Source organism: Geospiza fortis, unplaced genomic scaffold, assembly GCF_000277835.1.
Source record: "Geospiza fortis unplaced genomic scaffold, GeoFor_1.0 scaffold166, whole genome shotgun sequence".
Taxonomy (NCBI): domain Eukaryota; kingdom Metazoa; phylum Chordata; class Aves; order Passeriformes; family Thraupidae; genus Geospiza; species Geospiza fortis.
This window is the reverse complement of record NW_005054310.1, coordinates 10,456,688-10,480,813: the sequence shown is the minus strand read 5'-3', so window position 1 is coordinate 10,480,813 and position 24,126 is coordinate 10,456,688. Positions and strand designations below refer to the sequence as shown.

The 24,126-nt window shown below is 36.3% G+C and overlaps 1 protein-coding gene across 1 annotated transcript in view; it reads left to right on the top strand.

Moving 5' to 3' along the window:
• The first annotated feature begins 321 nt into the window (after nucleotides 1-321).
• ARID2 (AT-rich interaction domain 2) overlaps nucleotides 322-24,126 on the top strand; it is a 91,407-nt gene continuing 67,602 nt past the window's right edge. Inside the window, 3 exon segments of the mRNA XM_005419256.3 lie at nucleotides 322-463; nucleotides 624-717; nucleotides 1,837-1,934. Of these exon segments, the coding sequence (XP_005419313.1) occupies nucleotides 372-463; nucleotides 624-717; nucleotides 1,837-1,934 (284 nt within the window). The 5' untranslated portion in view covers nucleotides 322-371.

The window sequence follows — 24,126 nt, the reverse complement described above, 5'->3', positions numbered from 1 at the left end:
GTTCCGGGGGTTTCGCCCCGAAGTTGGGCTCCCGGCGAGGGTCACGCTGCTCCTACATTTTCACTTCGCGTTGGATCCATCCCTGCCGCAGGAGCAGCTCCAGCGGGAGCCAGCAGCCGGCCGGGAATGGGAGCCAGGAGCAAATTCCAGATCCGGAAAAGCCGGGAACGGAAAGCGAGGAGGCAGCAAAGGAGGAGGAAGAGGTCTTGGAAGTGTGACGCGGATCCGACCCCGATCCAAAGGCTCTGGAGGCTCCTCCGAAGCAGATTTGGGAATTTGAGTTCAGCTTAAGTTGGGGTTTTGTTTCTAAGGTTGTTTTTTTTTTTTTTAATTGGATTTTTTTTTTTACGAGAACCTTTTTTATTACAAAAATGGCAAATTCGACGGGTAAAAACCACGCAGACCAGCGGAGAAAGGGACTCGCTTTCCTGGACGAGCTGCGGCAGTTTCACCACAGCAGAGGGTGAGGAAAATGGGGAGATGGAACGGGAGGGGGGGAGGCTTTTAAATCGACCAGATCCAACTTCCAGCCCCTTCCCTGAAGGACACGGCAGCCCCAGCGAGGGGAGAAAAGGGGGCAGAGCTGACAAGTTGTGGTGTTTTGTGTGTATCTCCTTTGGCAGGTCTCCTTTTAAGAAGATCCCCGTGGTGGGTGGGAAGGAGCTGGATCTTCACGCTCTCTATACCAGAGTCACCACTTTAGGCGGATTTGGGAAGGTGAGTGGAAGTTTTAATTTGGGTTTCCCTCCCACTAACCTCTTCCCAAAAGTCTCCTCTGACCCCCGGGGGTGGCGGGGGGAGCCGAAGTGGCCGGGAACCGTCCTATTTAAAGCCGGTTAGAGAAGGTGGGGGGTGGAAGGAGGAAGCGAGCAGATAGGCAGGTTGGTGGCTCGGCCTTGTCGGCGGAGCGATGGAGGGGGACCCGGGGGTACGGCGCGCACCCCACTCCTGCCTCCTCCGCCTCGGCCGGACCCCCTCGCCCATGCCCCCCTCCCGCGGGAAGGCGAGGGGGGAGCAGGGAGCTGCTGGGCGGCGAGAGCAGGCTTCTTTCGGCTGTGGTGGCAGCTCTGTGCGTCTCTCTTGCAGAGGGAGAGACAGAGGAAAGAGTCTGAGTGCAGTTTTAGTGCAACTCAAAATTAGCGGGCATGTTTAACATCGATAATCGGCACGGAGCATGGGCTAGGGAACGATCCTCGCAGCCGGGGGGGGCCGGGCGCTGCCCTCCGAGCCCTTCCCTGGGAAAAATAACAAAAGGGGCACCCAAGACGGTGTGTAATCAAATAGCCATCTTTAGGCTTCAAGGCTGGGGACAGAAATGTAGGCCTCAAAAGAAAGGCCTCTCTGTGTCTATGGATCTGTGTTGGGGGGACCCCCCGGGCCGGCGCCCCCGCGCCCCGCAGCCCAGGGGGCGCCCCCCGCCAGCACTTCCCTGCATTATTTTAAACTTCTTTGGGTTTTTAACGGACCGCGTTAGGATTTAAAAGGGGGCGACAGAGGGACTCCCGATTGGTTATTGTCCAGGCAGTAAAAACGAAAACAAACAAACCCCAAAACAATACCACCACTCCCGGCCGTTCCCCCCGAAAAAAATAATGTGTATGTTAAAAAAATAAATGCTGTAAATGACGCCTGAGAAGCGGGATTATTCTCGAAAGGGGAATACTAGCAACTGTCAGTAAAATATATAGTCCTAAATCCCATATACATTCATGTTTGTTTCTTTTTATATATTTATCTATTTGCTTCATGGCAGCCTGTTTTTTTTTGTGATGTTCGCTGTCAGCAACATGTTTACGTGTACGTTGTGTATCTCGGCTTGTGTGTTGTTTTTGACAGGTATCAGAGAAGAATCAGTGGGGAGAAATTGTAGAAGAGTTTAACTTTCCCAGAAGTTGTTCTAACGCTGCCTTCGCTTTAAAACAGTATTACTTGCGGTGAGTGCTATCAAGCTGTTGCAGTAGTATTTTTGAGTGCGGGGTTATATTTAGTTTTCAGGGTGTGCAATAATAAAAATATCCCTACTCTTTTAAAATGCTATAAAATAAAGCAGAAAAAACCCTTGTAATTCCTTTCTCGTCTGGTGCAGTGATCAGTTAAAGGTGATTCTGTTTTGTAGTTTTTTTATTTTACATCTGCAAACCCTAAACTTTGAAGGGATCCCAAGTACACAAACAATATATGTCAGAGGCCATTTTTTTTGATTGTTTTAGAATGACGGTACTAAAGGACTGTTACTAAGAGATCACATTATTGTAGTTATAGAAACTTAGATTAATATTTGGAGCACTGAAATGTGTTGATATATGTAAATTTGTTTACTGCTTAGTGGGGTCAGATGTCGAATAAAAATGCATCTGCAGGACTGTTGCACAAATTATATTGTTCTCAATTACTAGCAGCATATATCAGTCTCTTCTCTTTTAGAGTACAAAGAGCTAAATAATTATTTTATTACTTGTAAAACAGTAAATTTCTGCAGGTTTTAAAAACAAGGTTGAATTACTTGGAAATGATGCAGATTATTTTTTTGTGATACAGGTTATTTTTCATTGTTGCATGGAGCTCATATTGCATGTTTTAAATTACTATGTATGGTGCTATTAATTTACTAGATTACTTTTTTAAAAATTAATTTTTATTAAGTTTGGGTGATTATTTTTTTGTAGAAAAGATTTTTAAATGATTGTGTATACAGTTGTTTTAGATACTGTATATATGGATACTTACATTTCATTTAGAATGAAGTTAAATGTATGTTGGTTAAGGAATGTAATTTTCTGTTTCTGAATTATAAATACAATATTTTTTCATTGCAGTTAATGATAATATAGATGTGCAATATGTACAAAATAAGTATGTGCTTTTGAATTTCTGTTTTGGTGAGCTGAGTACACACAAGCTTTATCTGTTTCTAGTTTGGCCTTCTGAATTAGGAAATGCAGTAATTGTACAGGTGCACTTTCTATTGGTTGTCCTAGATTGACTTCCAGCTTGACGCTGTAGAGTTCATAGCACAGTGGAGCAGTTACTGAGTTTCAGTGATGTCTGGAAAACCTTAGCCAGATATTTGTAGTTACTGAAATTTTGGCGTTTTTTTTTTTGTGGTGGCATGCAATTGCTTTAAGATTCAGGTTAAGAAAAGAAACTACCATTGTTAATAGCTCTAGTAGAGTTTAAGGTTGGTGGCAGGCCTAGAAATCAAGTGGAAAGCTTGCTTTAGGATATCCTTCCCTCTTTTTTTTTTACCCCTCCTCTCCTACATAGTACTGAAATAGTGTTGCTGAAGATTTGTCACATCATAGAAAGAGGTTTTTTGCTTCTTGAGTTTTTCTGTTGGACCATGTAATTTGTTAGTTGACTAGATTTTACATGTAATTAGCAAAATGATAGTTTTTTTGTTTTTAACTTTTATTTCTATTTCCATATTTTTAAGTGTTTGAATGGCCTAACTTTTTGCAGTGGAAGATTGTATGTCATTTCTGTTTTCATGTGTATTTTGAGAGCCATGATATGCTGTGACAGTTAACAGAATGTTAATTTGACCTTCTAATGACTATTAATTTTTAATAAGATACTACTTTTTAAATTAGAATCAGACATACAAAAATGTTATTTTTATTATTGGCATACTGGTATTGACATTATTTAAAATACAGTTCTTGAATACATATATACCTGATTACATACAAATAATTTAAAGGATTTTTGTTTATTTTGAATTTAGGAAAAAAGTTGATAAATGGTCAAGATGAAGAATCTTTAAAAATATCTTTATCATAAACTCTGTGATTAAGCCAATCTGAAATAAGCTATCAAGGTTGTTGGTTTTGGGGTGGACTGATTTTTAGTGATCATTTTGGTTTTTGTTTGGTTTTGTTTCTTCTGAATTGCTGCTTTGCTCACTTTGCTTCTCACATGGTCTGAGTTGGATGGGAACTGTTTCCCAGCTGAGTTCCCTGTTTTTCCATGTGCAGTTGTAAGACGGTATGCACGTCTCTCTGCTAGGTTAGTGTCTGTTTAGCTATAACCTAGAGGGTATAAGGGAGGCAGCAGTGTTTAGTTCTAGGGCAAGAATAAATGCTCTAATGATAAATTGGTTAAAAGGGTCTAGCTTGTCTGTGTTGAAGAACATAATCTGGGGTTTCTTACAAGGCTAGATTTAAATGAACTGCTGAGCAATTACCCTTGGAAAGCAAAAAGTGTGTCTTGTGAACCTCAAGTATGATTGTAGTCTTGGCCTCACTACTCTAATGACTTTCCAAGCAAAGCCAGACAAATTGAGGCCTATCAACTTGTATTTCAGTTTTTATCCAATCATATGTCATGTGTACTGTAAAGTGAGGGATCTGCTTGGCAGATGGAGACCCTGTTGAATTCAGAGGGATTTAGTGGTGTGCACCTACATGAATATGTTTGCAGATTTGGATTTGGGATGGTTTGTGCTGAAAGTTGCTTCTTTCTGTGGAACATCTGGCAGAGTGTCTTGACTGAGATAAAATCTCAAGATGCATGGACCACTTGCTCATTTCACTGTGTTGCCACTAATAATGCTGCTATTTTTACTTAAAGTTACTATGTAAACAAATTTAAAAATTGGTTTCTTTGTGTGAGGTCAGTAGTCCTGTTGACTTGATCAAACTGAATGTTTTGCAAAACAGTCATTGGGTTATGGTATTTCTTGAGGCAGTTCTTAAAGTTTGTATTTTTGTTCAAATAACTTTTTCACTTGACTGTCCTGGAATTTTGCTGTGTGTCTTTGGGAATCTATGTTAGGCTTCATTAAAGAAGTGAATTGTTTAAACTTGTGATACAATTCCAATAGGTTTTATGATAGGCAATAGTTGAATACATGATAACCTATTAACCTACCCCTTCTCCCTTGCACTGCCCTCTCCCTTTTCTCTCACTGGAAAAAGTAATGTATAATAGGGAAAGTCTGAACCATTCAAACTTAGTGCCTCTGTCGCTTTGAGCTGTCTGATAGGTGAAGTAATTTATGCACTGTGGTTCTTAGTGAGCAGTCAAAAGCCACAGTGCCGATAACCATTGATAGACTGTACTTGTTAATGTAGTTCTGTAAGACTTTACAGCAACACAGGGTGTAATTCCCTTGGATGTAGTGCAAATTGGATGTTTCATTTCAATTGAGGTGAATTAGTAAAGTATTTTCTAAATGCTTCTCGAAAAATTATTTCATAATGTTGATGAAAATATTTTAGTATGGGGTAATACATGTAAATATCAGTAATGTGGACATACATTTATGTTTTTGTTGGTAAACACCCAGTCAGTAAAAAGAAAGCTAGCATGGAATATAGCCTGTTTTTTGTCTTATTGGTAGATTACATTACAAAGAATTGGGCTGACGTGACCTCATGTGTTGGTATAAGGTTCTGTTGGTTTTCGTGTGAGTGCAAGTGATACATTTATTTCTGTTGTGGATCTTCATCTATTTTGGGGGAGTGAAAGACCTTGTAAGCTTAAATGTGTGAATGAAGTATGTCTAACTGAACTGAAAATCAGTTGCTTTTCAAAGTTATTTGTCTACATTAAGATAAATGGTATGAAAGGACTAGTTGTAAGGTAAAATAAGTTTGTCTTAGTTCTGTGGAGAATTCCTGAAAAGTGGACAGCACATGCATATTGTATGCTTTTGGCAAAGGCAGTAGTAATTAGCTAATAATAGTTTAAGGTGAATAAAAATTTGCTGTTGTAAATATTGGGGAAGTAAGGGGAAGTCAAATAGAGAGGAAAGTGGTCAGTTCATAAATGAGAAGTTGCATAAAGTTGTTATTAAGACAAGCCATTATGCTGAATTTCCTGAAATTCCATATATAGTAGGATGAAAAAACAGTGAGCAGTTAACAATCAGAACCATATGAAGTAATTATTGATGACAAATAGAGGGGGTTCTTGAAAGATCTGAAGATATTTATAAATCATTTGATCTTCAGGATGCCTCTAAGAAATTAAACAGTAGTACTGATTTTTTAAAAAATAAAATAAAAGGGGAAAGAAAAAAAAGCATGAGCTTAAGAACTAGATAAAAGGGATTCTTAGTAATATAAAGGCAGAAAAATCAGAAAAACAATAATAAGAAGCCTGGAATTTTCTAAGCAAAAATTACTTTAGGAGAGGTTTTTTGTTATTCTTGCTTAGTGTTTAAAATTAGGATCTGATACTGCAACAGCATCTGCACACAGTTCAGTGAGTATGGAGAAGTACAGGATTGGCTTGTTTGCCAGATCTGATTGCAGATTCAAGGCCCCAGTAAATGAATACAGAGTTGTAGCTATAGTAAAATTTTAAATATTTTCTGAAATTCAAATACATCTCAAAAATCTCTTGTTAAGAAATTATGTATGTGTATGGATAGTCATCTTAATGAAAAATTGGATGAAGGACCATAAACAAAAATAGAACGAAGTATAAAGAATAGATGTGGTGAGTCACAGCAGTTTTAGGTGCTAAAAGAGTATCATCAGTGCTTATATATGCACGTAGTAATACAAGTTTAGCCATTTTAGGTATATTTAGTGTCTGCTTTGCTTAACTTTATGAAAGGTTGAATACTACACTTGCAGCATTAGCAGGCAATGATAGAAGAGTTAAGCACAAGTCAGGGCAGAAAAGAAAAGGTAATCTAAAGAAATTAGGCACATTGTTGGGAAGTACATACGAGATTTAGTTTGAAAAATGCAAGCTAAAACAATTGAGGGCTCGTAATCCAAAACAGGTATTCATTGTGAGGGAATAACCTGGAAAGCAGTATTGCTGAAAAAGGGATAGGAGTGATACCATGGGCCTGATAATCCTGTCAGTTGTGTGAACCCAACTCCCTTTCATATGAAAGGGATTTGTGCATGCTTCTGACAGGAAGGACAGCCCCCAGTTTGAAATATGATATATAGACTTTGTAAAATTTAGAACAAGTTTAGGTTGCATCCACCGTGGCATTGAGCAAACATTAGACAAATGGGAGATGGATTTTTGTACAAGATTATGGGACTGTGTTTAGAGTACTGTTTTGCTTCAGAGCCTTTGCAATAGGTGGGGTAGCTTAACAGAAACTCAGAGAAGAGCACCAAAATATTAAGAAAGCTGAAAGGACTAATTGATTAAAAAAAAAAGATAAATATGTTTTGCTTGGCTCAATTAACAGTTTGTGTGAGAAGGGGAAATTATATCTTCCAAGCATTTTGAAGGGTCTAAACAGTTAAAAGGGAGGTAATTTTAAATAAAAGAAGAGGTTGTTTTAATAAAATGTAAGCTGAGGTAAAACTGAATGAGAAAATTCAGAGCAGTCAGCAGCACCAAACCGCCCAAGACACACCTGAATATCTTCTGGTATGAATAGTATGTCAGGCAGAGTACAGGGGAACCCCCATACTGGGCACTAGCCTGGCCAGGACACCAATACATGTGCAACAAGTAATGAGCCAGGAATGGCATAGAGACCAGCTGACCTTACAGGTTTTGTCCATCCTTGAATAATGCCATAATGAAGGCTTTCATCTTGCATGCCTATGGACTTGATCTTGTGGACTCTTTTGCACTTAATTTTGTCCCAAATCCTGCTGTCACTGGCAAGACAGGAAACAAATACATGGATGACGTTTTTATGATTTCTTCTTAAAATTTGCTTTTCCTTCCTCAAAACAAAAATTGTTATGCATGTTTCAGTCAGGTGTCTAAGGCCTTTCTTTTAAAGTCTGAAGTGAATATTTTACGTAGTTGAAGGGGGAATTTCGTTTTAGTTGTACTGAATCATACAGCCAACATACAATCGAGATTAGTTACTGCTCATGAAATAAAGCTTTATTTAGGGAAATTAAATATGTTGGTTGTTAAAATCTCAGAATGTCTCTCAATAGAAGTTACTTATTTGGATGGATGTGGTCTTGTCAGGGATGCTGGGAGTTTGCTCAAAGGAAAACAGAAGTTTTACAATACAACATTTGCATTAGGACTTATCTGAAGGGATCAAGCAGCAAGTGAAAGGAGACATAGCTACCTTAAAATTGCTCTTTGTTAGAATGACATTGTGATACCAATTTACTGTGCAGATGAGTTTGGCCTTTATCAAAGTTTCTCAGCTTTTCCTTCAGAGGGTAAACTCCTTTTTACTGCTGGAAGATGTAATGAAAAATTAGTGCGATGAACATTAACATATTTTCCTGAATATTTTCTGCAAGCTTTTTGTAGAAACTACCTAAGTTGCTGCTGTTATGCTGAAGTTCATTAGTTTACTTGGGGAGGGGTAAATGTTGTTCTTCAGTTTTAATTCAGAATTCTGATTGTTTAACTTGAAAGCTTATATGGGCAGATATCAGAACTAATAATCTACAAAGAGCAAGTTTCTGGCAACACTGTAGTAAATGTGGTGACTTCAAGCACCTACTTAATCTTCTAAGAATTAGTGGAAACTTAATTATTTAAGACCATTTTCTATTCTTAAACCAAAACAGTATTTAAATGAATTTATGCCTTAAAATACTAGTATCTGTTGTAATGTCTTAGTTTTGAATGAATGCTGAGCTAATTACAACATGATCAAGAATGCATATGGAATGCATGGATATTACTTCTTTCCTTATTAAATGGAATAGGTCTGGGCTAAGAGAAGTTGTTTGGTTTGGTTTTGGTTGTTTTTTTTGTTTGTTTAATTTTATTCTGGAGCTAGCAGCCTTTAATTACCTTGCTTATTTGCAGTTAAATCTCAAAAGATAAGACTTTCATACTCTTTTTTTCCTTTCTTTCTTAACCCTTTCCCCAGTAGTGAAATAGAGAAATACAATTTGTTAGTTTTTACAGGTGAGGTACCAGAGGTACACAGAGGCTCAGATTCTTACTTTGAGAGTGCATGTCAAATAAGATGAAACCCAAATACATTAAAGCCAATTATTTTTGTAATAATCCAGTTTTATTTGTTAATAATTGTTTTTTATAGAATCTAGTTTTAATCCAGTTAATAATTGTTTTATAGAATCCAGTTCTAACAGGAAAATTTCTTCATTTTGATCTTTAGTTAAACTATCCATAAAAGGAGGCTACTATTACTGTCTTTTAAAATTCCTCTTTAATCAGTAGCTGAGAAATCCTGTTTTATTTTTCAAACAGTGCTAATGTTATGTTCTGTGAATTGGAGAACTGAGAACTAAATATATAAGATCATGAGAATGAGCTGTTTGTGTTTTGTTTTACTGTGTTTTGTTTTAAAATGCCTTTTCTGTGTTGTAGTAGTGTTTTACAGCTTAAATGGGACTGCTTGGAGTTACTGTAGTATCAGTCCACATTATTACAGGTCAGCGCAGTTCACAGAGGAGATTGGGTATAGGCCAGAGATCCCATCACGTGGTCTTGTTTCTGGTTACCAGTCTGATACATATTGATTCTGTGGCCTTAGTTAAATCATTTACAATCTTTTTACTCATATTTAGAAAGTGGCTGTACTGATGTTTGTTTACCTATCTCAAAGAGAAGTGTGAGACTTTAAGCTCTTTAATGCAGGTTTGTGTCTCTTCATGCTTCTATCTCATATCTTAAATATTTGAAAATGAATATAAATTAGGAATATATGAGCAAAGTAAAACTATTCATAAGGTTATTTGCCCTCTACAGTGTTGAGAAGCAGAAAATACAGCACAGATGAGAGGAAGAACAGTCTTTATTCCTTAGGGAATAAATAAACTTGGGATACCTAAGCAGAGAAATATTGAAACGGTTGAAAGAAAGAAGCTTATCTTGAGGGAGGATAATAAAACAGCAAGATGGTACCCAGAATAGTGAGCTTAGGCTTTGCCTGAAGTACTAGATTAGTGAGCTAGGTATCACATCTCAAATACAGTCTCCTTGGAGCAACAAGTTCAAGTCTTAACTAGACCTGAATTACATTTTAAGTGGTAAGGTAGTGAAGCTGAGTACTCCACTTTTTGTTTTCCTATCTTTAAACTGAATGTGCATGCATTTATTTTAACTCCAGATAAATTGTAGCAAGGCAGCTATGCTGCAAGAGAGATCACACATAATAGAGTTATAATAGAGTGTAGTTCTGTTGAATGATGTACTGGAGCATGTTTGTCTGTAAAAGTGAACTATCTTCATACTATTTTCTATTGGTGTGGGTGGAGCAACAGTTGAGATTATTAGTCTCTCAGAATAATTTGCAGTGTTACTTATCAATCCATAGCTGCTTAAGATACATAAAAATCTTGTACGGCAGTCATTCTGTTTCAGAGACCTTTTCTCTCAGAGTTTGGTGGACTTCTGACATGACTGCTGAGGTTTAGATGGCTCATACTTACGGCTGCATGTGTTTCTTCACTGTTACGTGCTGTGACGTCTGCTGCTTGGCCTCTGCCTCCCAGTGCAGAGGTTGCCATGCTTCCATGGTAAACCACGTGGAGGGATTCTCAGGTCCGTAGATCACCAAATCCTAGGACTAACTTTGAGTAGCTCTGTTTAATTTCTTTGAAGTGCAATAACAACCTGTATTACTGGAACACAATGTACTGGGGGAACTTTCCATTTGGGGTACATCCCAGGGGCTCAATTAAGCTAAATGAAAATAGTTTACTCTGGAGGTAAATCTTTGAGTATATTAATAATTATTATGGCATAGGATAGGTGCAGAACTATGTGTATGACTTTGTTCGCTCTTCAAATCTATATATTAGAAGAAGACTTGTGGAAATACTATTAGGAATAGTTCTTCCTTACCTGATTATTTTGGTCAGAAGTGTCCATTTTCTGGTGATCTCCATGAAATGATGTAGAATCCAGCACTGGCCAGGTAAACAGTTACAGAATTCACAGATGTCCTCTGTAATTTTGGGGTGATAGTATAGCTTTGAAATGTTGTAGATTGTGGAGCTGTTTTCTTGGCGGCTTTTCACACCCCAATACTATCTATGAAACCCCAGGAAAATTAAAACTTCTAATAGTACATGTTTATATAATGCTACAGTTATACAATTAATGCCTGAAAAAAATCAGGAATTGCCTCATATAAGTATGAATGTGCAACTGTAACTGTGTTCCTAGAGAATATTCTTTACAGTAGAGCCTTGTGCTCTCTGTGAGAAATGGGAATGAATTTCATGGCAATATTAATCTGTTGTATCAATGTACACATTATTTTGACTCATCATTCAATGTGGTAATTGATTAATCTTAATATTAGTTATTTCTAAAGAGGTTTTGATTTTGCTTTCTGGACATCTCCACTCTCTTGCCTTCCATGGTGTTACCCATGTGGGCCATGTAGCTCTATCTTTCTGTCTCTCATTCTCTTCTAATCATCATCTTCTCAATCTTTTGACTACAGGCCATAATTCATTCTCTGTTCCTTGTCCCCTTGATGTCTGTACCCATTGACTGCACATGGGATATTTACTGTAATCAAATGAATTTCTAATTGTAAGAAAATTGAAGGAAAAAAAGGATGTATGCAAGTAAAAGGGCAGGAGGACAAAGCACTAAATGTCAGGTGCCTAGCAACAGTAAAATACTGAATTTTACAGCAAAACACTAATAGATTCTGTGGTACCTGAAAAACAAATTCTGCAAGTGGGGGCATGCTGCATTCACAGGATCCAGATGAATGTATAAAGGGTATTTCACACACCTAAAAAATGTGTTTTCAGGTACTCTGCAGAACCTAGTCAGGCATTGCAGCATTGGGTACATTTTGCTTGTTCTTCCTAGGTCATTTTTGTAATTCTAAGGCTTAGAAATCCAATTTTTAAAAATTTTTTTTAAAGCGGAAATACTGTTTCTGAGCAGAGGTATGTGCAAAGGCTGACCCCTGTAGTGAAATACTGGGTGTAGTTGGATTTGAAGAATACACAGGGCCCTAACTGCCATGCAGTTTGGAACACTTCTAGTAAGCGGGGGTTTTGGATGCTTTTTTCCCAAAAAATGCTTCAGATTATTGTATTTTTTCCAGCTTTTCTGAACTTGTTGCCCTGCTTAATGCCATGTCCTTCTCTGTTTATGTAACATGAAGTTATTAACAAGAAAGGTGTTATGTTAGTCAAAGCATATGGTATCATAGTAAAAAGGTAAAAGATTAGAAAATCAAAATACAATATTTGGTGCCAATAATTTAATAATGTTTAGTGTTGTTTCATTAATATGTCCTGTAGTCAATATGCTGTTGTTACTGAAATGTAGTTACATTCCTAGAATGGTAGGTTTTGTGGTAGATAAATACAATGTTTTTTTTCTACTTAGATTTTTATATTGCCAGTATACAATTCTCACTTTTCTCTAGTAGTTTTCATTCTCCTAATAAGCAGTTTAATTGTCTTGTAAGTAGGATTAGTCCAGCTGTAGAAGAAAGTGCTTCTTAAGATCAAAGCAAAAGGGGACTTAAAAATTACATACTGTTCTGCACATAACACCAAACAAACACCCAGCTTTCCTGAGCGTACTGATACTTTTCTGTATGGCTGTTTGTATGCCATAAATTCCTGTGCCTGTTAGAAAGCAAAAATATTTTGCGAGTTTTATGGTGATGTTGAATTGCATCTAGATTTGCTTAGGTAGAATTCATGCCTCTTTGAGGTTTAGGTGAAATTGGTAGCATCCTGTGTCAGTCCTGCAGTGCACTTGTAAAGGTCAGGTGTGTAACATCTGGACCATGTGTATTAACACAGAATGTGCTGCCTTAGCGAAGGTAGAAGGTAAACCAGTGAAGACAATAAAGATACGTTCAAAACATAGGATACTGAAATTGGTGTAAGGACTGTTTATTAGTTGTTTTCAGGAGGTCTTTCCATCTAAGCAAAAGTTGCAACTTTGGCAGTTACCATTTTAAAGGGTTTATGAAAGTTACAGGTTTTGTTCTTTATATATGTAAGCTAAGAGAAGCTTATTTTCCTTGGTGGGGAAAGTGAGCTGTATACCTTAAGCAAGAAAAACAAAAAGGTATTTCCATTATTTCTTGTTTTCAGAAACTTACCAAGAGTTTACGTATTTGTATTGTTTTCACTGGTATAGTGCGATCCCTAGTATTGCTGATTTCCGATATCCACAGTATCAAAATAAATATGACAAAAACATTTTTTTATATTGTGGAAATAATGGTGGAAGGTTAAAGTGTAATGGACACAAGGTAAATATCATTGTTCACATATCTTACAACATACAGTAACAGTATAAATATGTGGGATTGTGGACCTGATTGCCTTACTGGATGAGTCTTTAAAAAGTTCCCAATACAAGATTCTACTGTAGAAAGCCACCAGGGGGAAGTGACCCTCTTGTCTTTTTCCTCAAGGCTTTTTTTGGCTCAGATGCTATGTATGTGCTATGGTTGTGGCTTCAGAGACTTCATGTATTTCTTGACTTAGCAGCTGCCCATTGCAAAGACACACATCTCCTGAGCAGGCAGCCAGCTGATGCAGATGTGCAGCTTGGAGGATATAAGGTGCACAGGTACTGCGGGGTTGCTGGCCTGGTAGGAGACACTTGTACTCTGAATAGTTGGGAACCCAGCTGGAGGCACATGCCAACTCTGCCGCCAGCTGGGCCAGATAAAACACTGCTGCTTCTCAGTCACCTGTAGGCCAAGAGCGAGGAAAGACAAGCTGTTTGAAGGTATTTTAATGAGAGCAGGAGAGGAGACCTTTTGTGGATAGGTGGTGGTTGAATGACAGATGGAAGAAATACGAGTGTTGAATGAGGTGGGTGCATTCATGCACTGGGTCAAAAGACAGGAATGGGAATTTTGGAGAGAACACTGGAAGGGCAGATGAGGTAGCTACTGTAGAAGGAAAAGGAGGGGTTATGTAATCAAATGCTGGTAAGTTACTCTTTAATAGCCAACTCCCTCATTTAAATTGTTCACTGGATATTAATTGACTTGTTTCCCAGATGCTAGGTTGCTGCTGAGTGAAGACTGTCATTTGCAAAGTACTGAGTTGCACCATCTGCTTTCCTCCAGTGAGGTTCTGATTTACTGGTATAAGCCTTAGAGTGGTTCTTCTGCCTCTTTGCTTAAGTTACCAGGGCTGCATGTGCAGAATTTATTTCTCTTCTGTTAGTTTATATTTTTTCATTAACACTGAATTTACCTTTTTCATTTTGGTTTAAAAAAAATCTACCATTATCACAATTACACTTACTTCTGTCCTTATATTAAAATACCATAAAGGCATAAAATTGCATATAATCAAATAAAGGATTTTATCTGTTCCTTAAATAGCTTGCAGGGAGAAAGGTCTCATCTTGGAAAATAGTTTTTCATGGGCATTGCTGCACTTAAAAAAGCTAAGAAAGTTACCATTGTGGAACAGGGTGAATTTCTTCAAATGCTGTTGTCGCTTTGAGAAAATTAGTAATGTCTGTGTATACTTCATTTTGTATATTGATTATATAAGAAGTGAATACATTTTATTGCATATGTATATAGAGAGAGCATATACAAATCTGGAGGTCAGCTTAAGTTTGGGATAGATTGCATAGGTTTCCTGTCCCACTTCTAATGCTGCATATATGTTAAGAATGAATTTTCAACAAAAGAAAAAGATTTAATGGAGGAAACATTCCAAAACTCTAAAAATATTTTTATACCTACCAGCACAAAGGTTTAGAGACCTAGTTTGGATCTCACAGGTGGAAGTAGGTGCAAAGTACTGTTTCTTTATGGCATTTCCTGATCATATGTGATACAAAATTGTTTCCTGTCCTAGAATTTAGGTTTATGCAGTTTGGAAAGACAGCTTTTAAGCTCAACCTTCTCTAAGCAAAATATATCAAATGGCTGTTGTTTAAAACTACTCCAAGTTATGGAATGTGGGTTGCTCTGATCAAAACAATCATGAGTAGAGAGCAGCTGAATTAGTCAAAGATGCAGACAAACTATATGCAACTCTGCTATTTCTACTATATTAGTAGTTATTATCATCCAGCTACATAGATTTTGATTCTGCTATGATTGGAATGTATTTGGGATTGGATTGGTGTAGCTATTAATTGGGGTTTTTTTTGCTAAAGATAATGTAAATATGTGTTTACAATAGTGCTTATTGCCACTCTGTTTTGAGCTGCCAGCCACTCTGATGTTTCCAGCAAATAAAAGCGACTCATTGTTTAAAAGGAGTACATAATCTCCTTTCTCTACCCCTTGTCCCACCTCAGTGCATAGAGGAGGGTAAAAAGAGCATAGGTCATCATTCTTACTTGCTTATGTACATCAGAAATTATTGCTGTTATCTTAAATAGCAGCTTGTGGTATCCCTTTCCAAGCAGACAGTTCTGCTGTCGCTTGAGTGGCTGCTGTGCTGCTGGCATAGGCCTCCAGTAGTGATATGGCTATGGCTAGTGATACAAGCTCTGCTTTTAGGCTTGTGATACTGGTGAGGACTGGTGTGTTTTTAATTGTAGAGGTCTACTTTCATGGAGACCTGCATCAGAGTTCCATTGCTGCTAGAGAGACAAGCTAGCACAGTCTAGTCTTGAATTGCTTGTTTCTGCTGTTGTTTATTTATTTGTTTACTTTTAATTAAGTTTTGTAAGTTATTTATATGGCCTTGTGGTTAATCTTCTGTAAAGAAAGGGTTTTCTTGTTTGCCTGCCTTTAAAATTTCTGGAGGCTGCCACTCTTGTGCAGGGAAGTCCCATTATAGATTAAGGAAGAAGAACAACACGGAGAATATAGAAGAAAGAACTCCACAAATTTAGACATGTATTAATCAAATAGATATTCTTCACATCTTTTAAACTAGTTTTTACTGAAGGAGATCAAGTCTTGTCACTTAAGTAACTTTAAGAACTTAACAGTTTTGTTGTCTCCTTGGAATTTCTTTTAGAAATTGAAATAAATAGGGGGTTTGGCATTAGTGTAGTGAGAATGATTGATTAAATTAGTAAAATCTGCAGAAAGCATCATACTAGTATATATGCAGATACTAAATGAGGAAGAGAGAGAAAGATCAGAGGATCTTGGTGACTTTTAAAATGGAGGTACCTGTTGATGACAGAGGTTGTTATTTCTCTGGTACTTCAAGAAAGCTGAGTAGGACTATTTTGTTGGGACTAGTCCTAGAGTAAGAGGGCATTTGTAGTCACAGGTGTTGTGTAGAGTGTTGTGTGTATATAGATTTTATATGCAAAAAGCATAATAATTGAGAGAATATTATGTGCTGGTGATCAAGGAGACAACAGTAGATTACAATAGGAAAGTGAAATAGTAGGGTTCATCAAAGAAAAATGGTGCCAAAAGTTGCAGGTGGGGAGATGGGTAGATTTATGGAGTTGGGTGAGTGCAGAAGAGTGTGAATTATGCTTGTAAACATCGTCCTTGACCATGAGAAATTCTTGCGTAATTAAGGCACATAATCAAAGAAAATTATTTTAGTAGCATGAGGGTATTTGGTAAAAAGAGTACAAATAGCAGGGAGTTAATAATAATTACACTAGAATTGTGTTGATTATTATTAGCAATATAAAATATTGTTAAGTTTCAAAATAGAGTGTCAGAAATCAAGTGTAAAATGTACAAGTGTTAGGAAGTTTTGTAATGTACTATCAGTGGGGGAATGTCCTGGTTTGAGACAATACCAGACCATACAGTCACCCCAGGACAGGGAAAGGGATAATCCTTAGTACTGTTTGGACGTTTTGTCGGAGAGGGAATAGAGAAGCGTTTGAAAACAAACACTGTTCAATTAGGTGCTGCCAAGGCTCAAGTCCTTGATAGGTAGATCTCATTTACTGTGGGAACTGAAATACCAAAAAAGATGGTAAATTCCAGGAGCCATCTAGCAGGATATTTGAAGCATTATTTATGTAATGGTTTATATTTATTTATAACCAAGTTAGTTAGGTTTCTGGGATTTGTTTTGTTGGTTGGTTATTTTGGTGTGTTGACGTTCTTTTAAGCAGTTCAAATGGTATTTTTTAAAAAAGTTTGTCAGAGAATGTATCAGAGATTCTGTTCATTCTTTTTACTTTTTAAGTGTAATATTTTGCTCTTGTGGTCTTCTGTTAAGTGCTGATCAGTTCAAAGACCACAACTGTAGTGCTTGACAATAATCCACCTCATGCTGTACAAGGTAAAAACATCTTCCCTTAGAGGAAGCAGATCCCATGGAAGTATGTTTGCTGCAGGATCATGCCAATGAACAACAGTGCTTATTTGCTGGATGTGACTGACGTTGTGGCTGTACTTTTTTTATCTTACATCTCAGTCGTCATGCGTTTTTCTCATGTTCAGGTGGTAGAATGGATGTTGGTTGAGGAATCCAAAAATAAACCGACTCTATCGTAAAAAACAAACTAAAGAGAGAGAACTAAGTGTTGATCTAATTGTGAAAGGAGATATCTGTCCGAAGGACTGATTTTCCCTCTACACCGTTGTCTTTAAAAAAAGGTGTGCTTTTTATCAGTAACACTTAAGTTACTGAGCAAGTGGCATCTTTCTGAGCAAGTGGTTGGTCTTCCACCCTTTTTTCTTGTGTTATATTAGTGATTTAGAATTTTAAAACTGTTTCTCAGCTGTTGGCTGCCTCTTGGGGTATTCTCTGTAGCACCCAACTTTTCTTCAGTAATTGAGGTTTTAAGTGCAGTCAGTATGGAGTCACATTATGTTCCTTTTCCAGTTCTGTGTTCTGTGACATGTAATTGGGAGGTTATTGATGGAGAAAGAGTCCTGAACTTTGACACTTACCTGAACAAATGTATATTAATCTGAGAATGTATTGCATATTCATTTTCAGTATAGCAGTGCAGTAGGTGAAATTGACTTTCCCTGTGATTGAGAAGATTTTTTGGTAAGAACACCTTACAAAGAGTGCTCTGTTGAAAGGGTGTTTATTTTCTTGTACTGTAGTTCTCACCCTGAAGGTTGCAAGCTTGTTTTCACTTTAATAAAACGTTACTTACAATAAATGTTTGTTGACTCCAAACGCATTGTCAAGAGCTGTATTCTGCAGTTGTATAGGAGGTGTAATATTTCATACCTAAGAAATTCAGTTAAGTTAAAGGTTTTTTTTGAAAGTTCTGAAAAGGAAATGATGGCAGTGGAAGACTACTTTCACAGTTGAAGAACTTCACTGTGGACTAGCTGGCATTAAGGTGTTTTGTGCCTGGGAGCTTCTGTCTTCGAAGTATGTATCCAAGAAACTTTTCTCACAAAGGAGCATTTTCTCAGCTTGGAATATGATGCTTTAATATCTCCTGTCTCATTATGTTGATATGCTTTGGAAGTTTAGATTATCATTAGGAACTTCCTTTCTTCATGGTAGTAGTTATATCTTTTATATCTTTTTGTAGATAAAATTGAAATGCCAGTGTCCTGTTTAATCAATGATACAGTTATCTCCAAATTTTAGTAGGTAGTTTTTCTCTAACCTTTCACAAGCTTGTCCTCAATCTCTTTCTTACACATTTTTCTGTATGTTTTAGCCAGATGGATTATGTGGGGCTTTTTTATTTGTTAGTAAGCTTTCCCTAGAGATACTGGTCTTCATATATTCAGTCCCTTAGTTCAGCAGTGGAGTAAGCAGTAGTCTCATAACATACTAAAAGGCAAGCAAATCTATTTTCCTTTTACTGTTCTAAAAATGAGTGATTTACTGCAACATTAAGATCAATAACTTTTAGGCTTTACCTTACATAGTGACCTCTAAAATAATTAAGTTACTTCACCTGTAATTAGGGTGGTTCGCTGTTGGGCTGGTTTTAATATTGTGTTTTGCTCATGAACACAGAAATTGGTTGTCCTCTTTCAGAAATAGCGAAGGGACTTAAGTACATTTACTTTTTAATCAGACACTATAAGGACAGTAGAAGTATCAAATTTTATAGTCAATATAAGGCTAATGATATCTGCATAGCATTTGTGTGGAAGAATAGGGAGGGATTGCAATTAAGCTACTATGTAGTGCTTTTTACTTGTCATTTAAAGAGTGGTAATGTGTTTGCCTTTTGCCTTAAATAGGTGAATGCTGCTTCCTATAGATTTTAAAATTGGCAATGTTCTCTGGGTGGGACAATAAATGGTGCCATGGTTTCCTAATTTCAGGAGAAGTTTTCAGTGTTGTATTTTATGTAAGTTTGTAGCGTAGTAAATCTACCTAATAGTAATTTGGTTAGCCCAAAATGTGCTTATATTGCTTTGTGCATTTGAGAACTATCAAGTGCATATTATATAAAACAGATTTAATTCTGGTAAACAGATAGTTCTGAATATGAGCTTACTACAAAACATTTAATATGTACTAAGATTTTACAACACATACTTTTTAGTTCAAACACTAGTAATAGAAAGTACAAATGTTTTAAAGACATGCATAGTGTTGTGAAAATAAAAACATCTCTGAAGTGAATCATATATTGTTTGCATTATTATTTACAGATTATGGCTAGCAGAACAGAATTTTACAGCAGTATAGTTTTAGTAAGAGTGGCTCTTAATGTGATGTTCTTTGTAAAAGGTCGAGGGGGAAATATTCTCATTGGCATTTAAAGATAACACTTAAACTCTAGAAGAATTTGGAACAATTCAAAACAATTCCTTTATCTACACTTAAAATAATATTTTTTAGTCAGGAATAATTTTTCTTTGTTCCAAAAATGTCAAAAGCACTCATTTGAGGGACAATTTTTATAATTAAAAATCAGAATTGAAAGGATAAGGATTCTTTTTCTGGGTTGTTGCTTTAAATATCTATGGTTGTTGACAGATGTAAGTTTTCTTACACTTAACCTAGTAGAAAGGCTGTTAGCAGTTCTTCACTTACCTTTTCCATTATGGTAATTTCAGTCTTCTTTTCTTTCCAGAAATACTTCTGGCTGTAGCACACTATTACAGTTTGGCAAGGTCAAGGCCCTGTAGTTAGAGAAGTACGTCCTGTTCATCCATTGTTGCATTATGATTTGTCTGTATTTTAGGTAGTTAAACTGTCTTTCCATTTCCTTCTCCTTTATTTGCATTCTTCATTTTAATTTGACAGCATGTCAGAATGATATCTAAATATGAATGGCACCTCTGCCACTGAAAAGAGCAAGGGGTAACATATGCTGTAGCCAGGATGGTAACTTCTGTTTGAGTCTCAGGAGTAGTGATGTGGGAAGGAGCAGCTTGAGTTTTCTGAAGACCTTCCTGTTCTGAAATTTTTGCAGTTGGGCCAGTTTCCCCTTTTCCTTTTTAAAAACAGGAAACTGAGCAAGTACAGTGGAAGTTTCCCGTCTTTTGATGAGGTAGAGGAGGAAGTTGGTTTCTGTCTTCCTTAACTCATCATGGGATAGTAAGAGCTCATGACACTTTTCTGGATTGATGACTTTCTACCTCTTAGGCTCTAGGGATGTTGGAAAAAATCATAGTCCATTGCTTTGTAATTTCCTTACTTCTTCTTAGGAAATGAAGTTTAATAGGAGTTTTTTGTTTGAAGCAAACAAACTTGATTACCGTGACCCCCAAACCTTCAGAATTTAGGAGATGTCAGAATTATTTAGCTGATTTGAAATTTAGATGTTTTCTTAAAATGACTCCTCACAGTTCCTGGACATGCTCTGGATTGATATAGATATATAAGGGGGTAGAAATAGGGGCCCATTCATCTAATTGCTTAGGAACCTCTGTGAGCTACTAAGAACAGTTGGTTTTGCAGCATGATTTTAAGTAGAATATTTTTACCACCTCTTTTTCACGTGATATAAAAATGTAAAATTCTTAATGAGAAGACCTGGAAGGTAAAAAATATGAGAAGGTTATTTATCTTTTGTAAGCTGTTCAGTGGTATATTTTCTAGGAACCATATTTACATGCATCGATAAAAACGAAATTTTAAGTAAAGAACAGTACAAAAGACAAGTAATTTTTTTTTTCTTCACTATCACTTTTTAAAAAAGGAAGAAAAAACCCACATGCTGACAGTTGGGCTTTTTGTAAAAACACCATTATAAGTACTGTGAAATGGAAGAATACATAATATTCTGGAGAAGTTTTGTAAGGGAAAAAAAGTGGGGAGAATATAATTTCTAAAATGTGTTTTATAATAAGGAATATAAAATAATAAAATCCTTGCTAGAATTTAGTCTGCTGCTTTCTTCTTATCTAATGCTGCAATCCCTAGTGATAGCATCACAAATGGTTCCTGTGCAGAGTATTACAATAGGGTGATTTGGGATTATGTTCTCATATGAGAGTAGGAAAGATAAGCATGTGTAATGTGTTTTCACTAAACATTAGTGTTGTGAGGTGGTAACTTGTGGTGTAAAAGCAGCGTAAAGTTGTAGGCAGTAATGGTGATTAACTAGGTTAGTCTCAGAAATCAGAACACTAATTATTACTTTTTCATAATGTGCTTCATTGAAAAAAAAACCTACTTAAGGGAAGTACAGCAGCATCTAGTTCATCTGTGTTGTAGTTTCATACGTATGGTACTCTTGAAATATAAGAGTTTCAATGTCTTGGGAAATACTACATAGTATACTCTAGTAAATATTTTTTTCTTATTCTACTTCAATGAGACAATGAGAATTATTTGATTTAAGGCTTCATAATGAAATTTGCATATGTAAATAGTTATAATTCAGGATGCAGCAAATTAGGTTAATTATGATTTAAACTATTTGTTTTTTCCACGCTAATGGAAAATGGCAAAGCAGTATTGGAAATTTATGACAGAGGAAATAAATGCAACTAATGTTTTTTTCCTTGAAGGTCCAGAAATCTGTTTGTGTATATTTTGGGAAGAATTGTTTCCATCCCAGTTGCCCGAAATGGAACCAAATAGACTACTCTCTATCTGATTGTATTGGTGTCAGATTATAGATAACATGATAAATGCTGCTTGTATGTCATTTTTATGCTTCTCTGGTAGTGAGGCCACACCTTTAAGTCAGAGCATCATTTAAACTTGAAACACCTGTAGAACTAGTTGTTCAATTATATTCAGTTTCCAGCACTGAATGAAGTGTGGTTTTTCAATTACTTCCATTTCTCATTAGATTGTGATGTGGTTTTGAATACTGCAGCTGAGGGAAAAATAAGGAAGTTTTACAGTTGTTTTTTTTTATATAATTTATAGTTGCTTATATGAGATAAAAGATGAAATCAAAGACTAATATTGCTGATTCCATTTAGGTATGGACATTATTGAAAGGGGAAAAACTGATCTGTAAAAGACTAAACTTTAGTGAATGTTACAATATTGCTGCAGCATCTACAACTTAGTCTCTTTCAGTGAACTTTATATTATGGTATATGTCAGTTTTAATAAAATGTTGGCTAATTATATTTTCTAACAACTTTTTAATTCTGATTCTTTAGGGAATCTTAATTCAAAATATTTAATAGGCTAAAATAACTTACAGTTGAAAAAATGGGATGATGTTGTATTAAGAAAGTGACTACAGCATTACCATCATAGCCATTTACCAATGATCACTAAGCATTCAAGAAAACAGCCATATAGTGCTTCTGACAAATTAATATTTTTTTTCCTGAGAGTTAAAATGAAAAATTTATCTGTCTCCATATTGTTGTATCTAAACAATAATGACTTTCTTTTTTTTCTCCCAAGTGCAAGTCAGATTTGAAAAACAAACTTCAGAGCATATAGCAGGCAAAACATTCACACTCTGAAAATAGTGCTTTGGGATTTGTCCTCTAGATAGAAATTTTGTCTGTTCCCTAATCTGACAGATAAGGGGTACACCACTTGAAATTTTAGACAGGCAAACTGTTAGACCATTTAGATCCTCTAAAGGGATCCTGCTTATAAACTAAGTGGCATTATTATTTCTGAAGTTTCCATTTATGTTTCAAACAATGGTGTTATGTTTGTATCCATTACTTAAGGTTAGTTTACCCAATTTAATGTTGCATATTCTTAGAGCGAAAATAATGGCTAAATAAATGTCTTATTTGTACTTTCAGAGTCAACCAAACTAATAATTGTTATGGCTTATTACTTCATACATACGTACATAACTCAGAGTAGTGTAGTTCCATCTGCTTAGGTATGTATAAATTGAAATATATATTGAAATATCTATTAGTCTGTCTATCTTCTGACTTTTACAGGTTTCTGCTTTAGTATGCTAGCAGAGCTTGTAAAATGTTCCCTAGCACCTCTTGTCATACATGGCTGAGGTGTCTTCAAACCACTCAGTCCTTTGCAAGAAGGTCAGTGAAGTTCCTGGGTTTTTAGCTGGCAGTACTGGGTGTGCTGGCATTGAATTACTGTGCCAGTAACAAAACCTTCTGCATTTGTCATATATTTGTAAATACAAAATACAGCTCTCTTTTGGTACAACACAAATGGTAGGATAAATTACTTTGAAAAGATATTATGCAACAAATATTTTCTTAAATAAAATGTGATTAGTTGTGTGAAGAAATGACTGACAAGCTCTTGTCCTATGACACTTATCATTTGCAACTATTCATGCTTTTGCAGCACGTGGCTGCCTTTAGAAATTTTTCTGGTCTTAATCAAATACGATTTTAGAAAGATATTTCATGCTGCATATGAAGCGTATATCCAAATGTGCAATCCCAAAGCATGTTGTGTTTGACAGTGAATGGGCTGCATACCAACTTAGACGAGATGTTGTTTTTAGGAATAAGTCACACTCTTTTAATTTACTTTCCTTTTTTGAAACATCCTAAAGTATTACAGGTGAATTCATTATTAATTGTGGTGGTTCAGTAATAGACTATACACTGTGAAAGAGTGCTCACTACCTTAATCTTTAAACATTTATAATAACCATTGTTTATTTCTCTTACTAATCCCCACTGCAACTCTTGTGTCCCTTGGGCTCAAGAGACAAGGTGTTACCAGATCTATTGTAGCAGAGTGCTGCATGGCTCTGCTACCTGTAGTTTATCATGGCTTTCAGTGTTTGTTACATGGAAAGGGGAAGACAGTTACATTGCTTCACTAAGAATGTATGGTAATATAGAGGGGATGAGTTTTGCTGTAGTAATTTCTAGAAAATACAAAACCATCTAGGCACTTTCAGGTGTCTGCTAATAATCAACAGTGGAGAAAATATTCGGAAACAGATTTGGATTGGAACTTTTGTCATTTGACTAAACATTTATTTCAAGAGAATTAGAAAAGGAAAAACATATTCTACTGCAGTAATAGGCAGAAATAACATGTG